Source organism: Tachysurus vachellii, chromosome 22 (assembly GCF_030014155.1).
Source record: "Tachysurus vachellii isolate PV-2020 chromosome 22, HZAU_Pvac_v1, whole genome shotgun sequence".
Taxonomy (NCBI): Eukaryota; Metazoa; Chordata; class Actinopteri; order Siluriformes; family Bagridae; genus Tachysurus; species Tachysurus vachellii.
Genome location: NC_083481.1, coordinates 7,371,600 through 7,380,465, shown reverse-complemented (window position 1 = coordinate 7,380,465; position 8,866 = coordinate 7,371,600). Strand labels below are relative to the sequence as shown.

Below are 8,866 nucleotides of genomic sequence, written 5' to 3'. Positions count from 1 at the left end.
CTCTAACAAAATGAACCACTTCTGGCTGCTTTTTCTTAACCAAATCAATTACACCAATCCAACAGCTATCTCTGAACAATTTACCAGGCCAAAAGGTGTAAACGTTCCCAATCTGGCAACTAATCACAATTAAAGATGCTCGTGCATAGACCTGAAGTCAGGTGAACAAGGTGAATGCACTCATTTAATAGAAGGTAAATAATCAGATTGAGTCTAATCAAAAGTGCTGTATTAAACACAGATGTATTTAATCCTACATCTTTCACGTGTTCAGGAAAAAAAAGACACTTGGAATACAAGCCAAGAAAGAGTCAGCTATGGCACCTGTTGTTGAAGTTCAGGTTTGTCTCGTTATTTATTTATATCAAATTAAAAGCAAAAAAAGTAAAAAAAAGCATGTACTGTATAATAACATAACCTGAATTATTAGTTATGTATTTTAAATATTTTATTAAAACATAATTATCTAATTAAATCAGGACTATATTCAAGCCACATAATCACGTGGACATCTCGCGAGGTTTGAATACGTCTAAAGAACGCTTTGCATTCTGGGTACTTGTAGATAAAAATGGCGGACGACGTAGAACAGGTTTGTATTTCATGTTTTACTTGAAAGTCTGCGGTCGCTTAGAAGTTCAAATTTAGATATTTTGACCGTCGTTAACTTCTTAATGTTTATTCTCTTGGCGTATCTAAAGAAAACAGCGAAATGGTGATGATTGAAAGGTGTAGTTCGTGTTAACTAGCGTTAGCAGTCTTTGAGCCTGCATTGTGCTCCTCCCACCCGTACTCCGACAAGTCCCGCTCTCTTGTCTAGGATTGGCTAGTACATTCGGCGCGCCTTGTTAGGATTTGTTGTTACCTTTGTTTGACAGGACTGTCAGCGTATCATAGCAAAGGAGGCGGGATTTATTTGAAAACCGGTGGGAGAAAAATATTTGTACATGCTTCATTCAGCCATGCCGAAATTAGCAACTATATTTTAATTATTTAATGTTAACGAAGTTGCTACTAATGTTAAATCCTCGATACAAATATATTTTGCTAAAATGACGCATTGTAGCTACACTTCATAAGGTGTGGGTTTTGTTAAAATTTTGAGCAGGCAGCTGAGTGCAAAAGTTTTCACACCCTTAAGACCAAATTGCAGTGAATTTCAAGTGTGTCGGGTTTCACAGATTCCCTCATTAACCCAAAAGGTATGTGTAAAGATGTATATAAAAAAAAACTGTTCAAACTTTACTCTTGATAATATGACCATTGTTGTCTAATACATTGTATGCACTCACTTATAACTGCCCCTTTATAGCTCATAACCTTATAACCAATTGTTCCAGATATCTCTGGTCTTATTGTTGACCACTTTGTCTATTGTCCTTTATATAGCAGCTCACATGTCTGGAGCTGGGGGTTTGGAGCACCTTCACGTATTAACCGTTTACTGATTCTGAATTGGAGCTTATTAAATTGGCTTATTTGTGTTTACACTACATGTAATTAAACCAAAAAGCCAAAAAAATTAAAATGAAAACCCACACAGTTGAGGCACATGTAGGGTTGGCTGTACTTTTTATCAAGTGCATACAGGAATCAGAAACATCACCTGAGCACAGAGTGTTAAATAAAAACTGCCTTAAAGCACACAGCTTCCAAGAAAGTCTTTTTGTTTGTTTCATTTATGTCAGTCAGAATACACCAATATATGTGTATGTATGTATGTGTGTGTGTGTGTGTGTATATATATATATATATATATATATATAAAATGTGTATGTGTATTTTTTTCTCTCAATTTGTTTCAGCAACCAACCACAAATACGGTCGAGGAACCACTGGATCTCATTCGATTGAGTTTGGATGAGCGGATTTATGTGAAGATGCGGAACGACCGTGAGCTTCGTGGAAGACTTCATGTAAGATGGAGAAAATGCTTTATCTGTATTTTGTGTTAAACATTTTTCAGGGTTTGTTTTTTACATTTTGCAAATGATACTTGTGTATTGTGAAGCAGTCTATTAAAAAGGCCTGTTTTAACCTGTCTTAAAGCTTTGGAAAGCAGCGTCATGAACCAGCATCAGGAAAGATGTCGTCTTTTTAAAATAAATTTAAAAGAAATATTGTTGGAGAAAGCAATCCCATAATTATGATTTACTATACAAAGTCCCACTGAAGACCAAAGTGTTGCCTTAACAGAGGATTTTTTTTTTTTTTTTTCAAAAATTTGAGGAATTTTGTGAGGAAATTAACTACATAAATTGAAAAACTAATTAAATAAAGAAAAATCCCCAACTAAATCTCTAACAGCAAAATGCTTCAAGCTTATTTTTAATCTAAGATGCATAGGCATTGACTGAAATATTAAGTTTAGATGATCATGCTTTTTAAATTTGCTTTAGGCCTATGACCAACATTTGAACATGATCCTTGGGGATGTGGAGGAGACAGTGACGACAGTGGAGATCGATGAGGAGACGTATGAAGAAATTTACAAGGTGAGCAGTATGTCTTCTCTAAGAAGTTGGCTTGTAGTACTCAGGGATTTAGATTTATTTTCTGTTGCACATCCACAATCAAGGGCCAGTCCAACAAAACCTCAGTTTCGTTTTGAAATGCACTCAAGACAAATGCATATAGTAATAGTGGAAGTGACCACATCATGATTTTTAGCTCATTAATGCACGATATCACGTGTTGTCCCATGTGTTCTGTGGCATAATGATGTCTTGTAAAAGAGAATCAGTTTATTCCTATGCAATTTCCTACTCGTGTGGTGCTGTGTGGGTTTTTTTTTGTCTTGTCCAGATGACTACGGACTTATCATTAATATGATTGTATGTTATCCATCTAATGTTTCGCACATGTCTATAAGCCGCAGGTGCCTACAGGTACATTGAAACAAATTAAAGGTAGGATCTCCGATTTTTGACAAATGCTTCAGAAAGCTGAGCCGGAATGACAAACTAAAAATCAAAACAAACGTGTAGCCAATGAGCAGAAAGGGTCGGGTCTTGTCAATATGCGGCGGAGCGAGTGTTCAGTGCACATGTGTGACATTAGCAGAAAGCGGTTTTGACATGGAGGATAAAAACAAAGAAAGAAAGCGAAGAAACGCTAAACGCTGTTACTAGCAAAACGCAGTTGTAGTTGCCTCTCTACATTATTACGATAGAAAAGAGGTGTTATTTGTGTAGTAACAGCGTTTAGCTCAGGAGTTTTTGACTCGGGGAAACTCCAATCTGTGAATATGCGCCAACTTCCTGCTCCTTCAGTTCTCTCCAGCGCTGGAAAGCTGATCCTATATTAACACGTCCTACTTCTTGCCTTATCGTAACCCTTTCTTCGCTTTCTTTCTCTGTTTTTATCCTCCATGTCAATGTTAAAACCGCTTTCTGCTAATGTCACACATGCGCACTGAACACTCTCTCCGCCCATATTGACAAGACCCGCCCCTTTCTGCTCATTGGCCTACCTTTAACTTTAGAACAGGCTTTAACGAAACACGGCTTGTCACAAAAATTTTACAGTAAACAGTAGCCTACCAAGAAAGTCATTGGTCACTATCTTCCTCCTCCTGTGCACTGAAACCACTGGTCATCTCCTTCGCTATCAGAGTTAACCTGTTCGGCAATTTCATTGGTCTAATGAAAGCTTCATGCCGCCAAAAAACTGAGCACGTCACAGAATGTGTATTTTTTTGGGGAAAAAAAAAAATTTAAAAATCCGTATATTAGCCGTGTCATTGTTTAAGCCGCAAGGTTCAAAGCTTATAGTCCAGAAAATACGGTAATTCTAATTCCAACTTTTTTTGTTACACAGAAACAGTTCCTACACTTAGGCTGTACTATTAGTTAGAGAAACACATGGTGTCCAGCAACACAGACTGTAGCAATAAGAGCTCTGTAATGTTCTTAGATGTGACACTGGCATTTTTAAGAACTGTTTTTGCTGATGGAGAAAAAAGAAAGTCGGTTTTACCAGTAAAGTCAGCTCCTCAATATTCTAATGTTGTATAAAAGCAACATCACACACAATTATGCTGTTCTATTTTACAAATAAAATTTATAACCCAGTTACGCTTTCATTCGGGCATTTTAGTGAGCCATAAAATTCCTTACAAAGAAATAAGCACCTACTTTTTAGTATAAAATTGGAATTGTGCCCGGATAAAAGTTCTGCATTCTTTCTTGCATTTTTCAGACCTTTTGAATGCTGCTCTTATTAGCTTGATGATTTAAAGACTGAATATGGAAGCACATGTTCAGAAAACATTAGTCATGAACACTTTAATTGAGAAATATTTTCATTTAAAAGTAAACACTCCTGAATTATTAATACAACCCATCTGTTCTACAAGTTCAGCTGTTTAATTTCAGTCCTCATGTTTCTGCAGTCGACGAAGAGGAACATTCCCATGCTGTTTGTCCGTGGAGATGGAGTCGTGCTAGTTGCTCCGCCACTGAGAGTCGGCTAAGCTCTGAATGAAAGACTTTTTGGACTGTAAATTATGAATGTTGGCTTTTTTTTTTTTTTTTTTTTTTTTAAAAACCACAGATTTGTAAAGTCTTTGTATCTTTTAGTTGAAAAAATGTCACAGATCTTAATCTGTGTTGCATTGTTTCAGTTAGCCACTTGATGCTATTATGGATCTTTCTCCATATGTGGTTTATATTCACAATAAAACATTGAAGGCTTTCAATAATAGTTTCTGATGTATTGATGTACTACAGTTTGCAAACCTATTCGCTTTACATGTTGTAAGTAGACTTTCTAACTCTCATGCGGTAGTAAGAAATCCAATTTCTACATTGCAGTAGTTGCCAGAAGGTGGCGCCACTTTCATATCTATTTTTAATACTAGTCAGCATTAAGGAGCATTACTCCACTTTGAATATCTTTATTGATGATGTAATTCTGGTTTCAGATGGCTTGCACCCAGCATGTTATTCCTACTCTATCACGTTAACTTGTTTATTAATTAACTGATGGATGGAAAACAGGGAAAAACACAACAGGGTACATGGGGTGGGGCAACAACCTTATTTCTACCAGTGCTTACAAGTCCTGTTCCTGGAAATCTTAATGGTCTTTCTAAAAAACTAGTTCACTGTACCTGCTTAAAGATGTGTCAGAAGGAAAATGTTAGAATTCTTGGCAATAACAACCATGCATACTCTAATTTTTTTGGGGAAAAAAGTTAGAACATTCCTTTAAGAAAGAAACATGTTCATTTCCCATCCTTTTGTGAGGGTGATGGTGTAGCTTTATTTAATGAGTGTCCTTTTGGTTTTCCCACAGCCTGCCTAAAAATAAATAAATATATATATATATATATATATATATATATATATATATTACACACACACACACACACACATCTGGCTCCATTCTGCTTTTATCTAGATCAGTTCTGGGGGGAAGATGGATGAGAGCTTGTGCCCTTGAGGAAGCACCAACTCTATAAATAGCATTCCTTAAAGTGTAAGGAAAGAAATTCTAGAAATTGGATTAATTTAAATGTATGAATTAAAGTAAACTGAATAAAAGTATAAATTCATAAGTAATCATTGCAATGTCAGTTGTTGTTCTTACTTGGAAACTTGGAAACGGTGTCTATGGGTGTTGGCTGTGAGGTGTGCCACAGGGCCGTGTCACTTTTTTTTGTGATTGATCAAAGAATGAAGATCGTTATAAATTCCAGGTCATATAAATACATCATATTTATCTTGAAGAAAGGCCTCAAATCTGAAAGTGACATTTTGAAGAAGAAGAAGAAGAATGCCTTTATTGTCATTGTATTTTCCTGCATACAATGAAATTAGGAGCACTGCTCCTGATTGGGGTAAGAAAAACAGACATATAACCACAGACAATAAATTTGACTATGACTGTACAGTACACGTTTACACATAAATACACCAAGTGATATTCACATTAAGCAGTCTGAATAAAGTGACCATTAAGTAAAGTGACCATAATATTGCACGTTGGTTTTTCCATTGATATGCAGAGTATGTTTATACAAAGGTGTCATTTAAATTAAATGGATACTTGTATAGATTTGGTGCAGATAGTTTAAATAAATAAATAAGTGTGCAAACAGCGGTATTGCAGATTGACATGCAGCATATTGTACAATATTGCATGTCTTTGTATATTGCATGTTGAATAGCAGCAGCATAGATAGAAGAGATTTAAGTGAAATAAGTGACTATAGATAACAGAATAGCATGGTTGAAATGGTATTTGAGATTAGTGCATTATGAGTTGAAAGTCCTGATAGCAACTGGGAAGAAACTGTTCTTTAAGCAGGCGGTTTTTGCTCTTAATGATCTGTACCGCCTGCCTGAGGGCAGAAGATTAAACAGGTTGTGTCCTGGGTGGGATGTGTTCTTGATGATGTTTTTGGCCCTAGAAAGATAATGGGATTGAGCGAGTTTATACCTAGGTGTTCCTTTACTTGATGACATGCTGGATGTGGATCAGATCAGATCATCAAAATCAGTTTCATTCACCAAGTCTGATCTCACACACACACACACACTCACACTCACACACACACAAGGAATTTAAGGTTCCAGGAGCTCTCCTAAACTTACTGTATACATATTTAAAGATTGACTAAATGCTAAAAAGATAAAAACAGACGTGCCTAGTAAGTACTGTATATTAGAAATGTGTATACTGTAAGTTCTGAGTCTTGAGTGAAGTATATGTTTATTCACCTCACATTAAATTCAAACAGATGTCATCTGTTAAGAAACTTTACTTTAGAGTGGTTGTCAAGACGAGGGGCACGGTGGCTTAGTGGTTAGCATGTTCGCCTCACACCTCCAGGGTTGGGGGTTCAATTCCTGCCTTTGCCTTGTGTATGGAGTTTGCATGTTCTCCCTGGGCCTCGGGGGTTTCCTCCCCCGGTCCAAAGACATGCATTGTAGGTTGATTGGCATCTCTGGAAAATTGTCCGTAGTGTGTGAGTGAATGTGTGTGTGTGCCCTGCGATGGGTTGGCACTCCGTCTAGGGTGTATCCTGCCTTGATGCCCGATGACGCCTGAGATAGGCACAGGCTCCCCGCGACCCGAGGTAGTTCGGATAAGCGGTAGAAAATGAATGAATGGTTGTCAAATTATTTATTTATTTATTTTTGTAATGATTATTTTTTAAAAGCTGTAAACTAATAGTGAAGCATTATAAGAAACTGATTCTTAGTTGCTTATCTTCAGACATACAAGAAAGGAATATTATAGAACTAAACGGTTATGTTTTTATTTAGGTGAACACCACTGTCCTAAACCATAATTACCTTCCAATCCATGTTCTTTATTCGGTTGTTGTCAAGCAGCATGTCTTGAGAACTTTAGGCAGGTTCAAACAAGTTAACACATCTAGATGTAAACCAGATCAGAAAATGAAAGCTGAAATTTATCTATCCTCTCGTGTTTATCTATTGATCACAAATGTCTTCAAATGTGTAAAAGTAAATCGCTGATCTCAGTAGAAGATAAAGAGCTATATCTTTTTTGTATATTGAATTTGCAATAAAAATAATAGCTTCCGGGAGCACTGGACTATTCTCTGTACAGCGTTACCGTGAAGATATTTACAAACCCAATCAGTGATGCTAAACTTGTTCTAGGCTGACTAAAGAATTATAAAATTCAGATTTTCTTGGTGGGGGCACAGTGGCTTAGTGGTTAGCACGTTTGCCTCACACCTCCAGGGTTGGGGGTTCGATTCCCACCTCCACCTTGTGTGTGTGGAGATTGCATGTTCTCCCTGTGCCTCGGGGGTTTCCTCCGGGTACTCCGGTTTCCTCCCCCGGTCCAAAGACATGCATGGTAGGTTAATTGGCATCTCTGGAAAATTGTCTGTAGTGTGTGATTGCGTGAGTAAATGAGAGTGTGTGTGTTTGTGTGTGCCCTGCGATGGGTTGGCAATCCGTCCAGGGTGTATCCTGCCTTGATGCCCGATGATGCCTGAGATAGGCACAGGCTCCCCGTGAACCGAGGTAGTTCGGATAAGCGGTAGAAAATGAATGAATGAATGACACAATTCCAGTGTTTTAATAAGATACAGTAACATGATTAATGGAGCCAACGGGAAAATTCTCCCAGAAATAGTGTTACATCTCCGGAGAAATATTGAAATGAAATGTTTATATCCATTTTCAATGCTTATAGACAGACCTCTATTCTAACCAATCAGCGGTCACCTGAAGATCACACCGTAGACACAAATGGCATGCAGTTCGATTGTGAAGAACTGCAAACAAGCACCTAAATGGGTCTACAGGGCTAAAATGACTTTAGAAGAAGAATTGCTGAAGAACTGCCGTTTAATTCCATAATCATTCCCTGGCTGTAAATGTTGTAGATGAAGTATATGAATAAGATTGTTCCACAATGACAGAGAAGATTCCCAAATGACTCACAATACAACATTAAGACAAGCCAAGAATTGCACTGTTCCACTTTATTTATTTATCAACATAGATACAACCAGAAGTTGCCAGGCATGTGCGAATATTTGTCCTAAACACATTTTGTAGTGATTTGTTGGCTGTTTCTCATTTCTTGTGTTTCTTGTGTCTTTCCTTGATGCGAGGCAGACAGATTCCATTGCAAATGGAAAGCCAAGCCTCAGAGAAATGGCACTTATCAGTTTCCAGGTAAACATCTACACACAAGTGATTTTCCCTTCTGAAATTTGTAGTATATTCAATTGATAGCTTTATGTGAAATGGTAAATAATTTTGCTCTGTTTTACTGTTCATATGTATTTAAAGGGCGCTTAAGTTTAGTTTAATCCAGCGGTCTCCGATCTTATCCACAAAGGGCCGGTGTGGGTGCAGGTTTTCATTCCAAC

General features: G+C 37.3%; 1 protein-coding gene across 2 annotated transcripts; it reads left to right on the top strand.

Moving 5' to 3' along the window:
• The first annotated feature begins 236 nt into the window (after window positions 1–236).
• Window positions 237–4,702, top strand: lsm3 (LSM3 homolog, U6 small nuclear RNA and mRNA degradation associated). Of its 2 annotated transcripts, none has more exons than XM_060858077.1 (4): window positions 237–341; window positions 1,806–1,916; window positions 2,400–2,495; window positions 4,394–4,702. In XM_060858077.1, exons 1-4 carry the CDS (start codon window positions 318–320, stop codon window positions 4,472–4,474), a joined length of 312 nt encoding a protein of 103 aa, XP_060714060.1. In that variant the 5' UTR covers window positions 237–317; the 3' UTR covers window positions 4,475–4,702. The 2 variants fall into 2 exon arrangements, with proteins under 2 accessions (XP_060714060.1, XP_060714061.1); XM_060858078.1 differs by lacking the exon at window positions 237–341 and adding an exon at window positions 535–592.
• The last annotated feature ends 4,164 nt before the right edge of the window (window positions 4,703–8,866 follow it).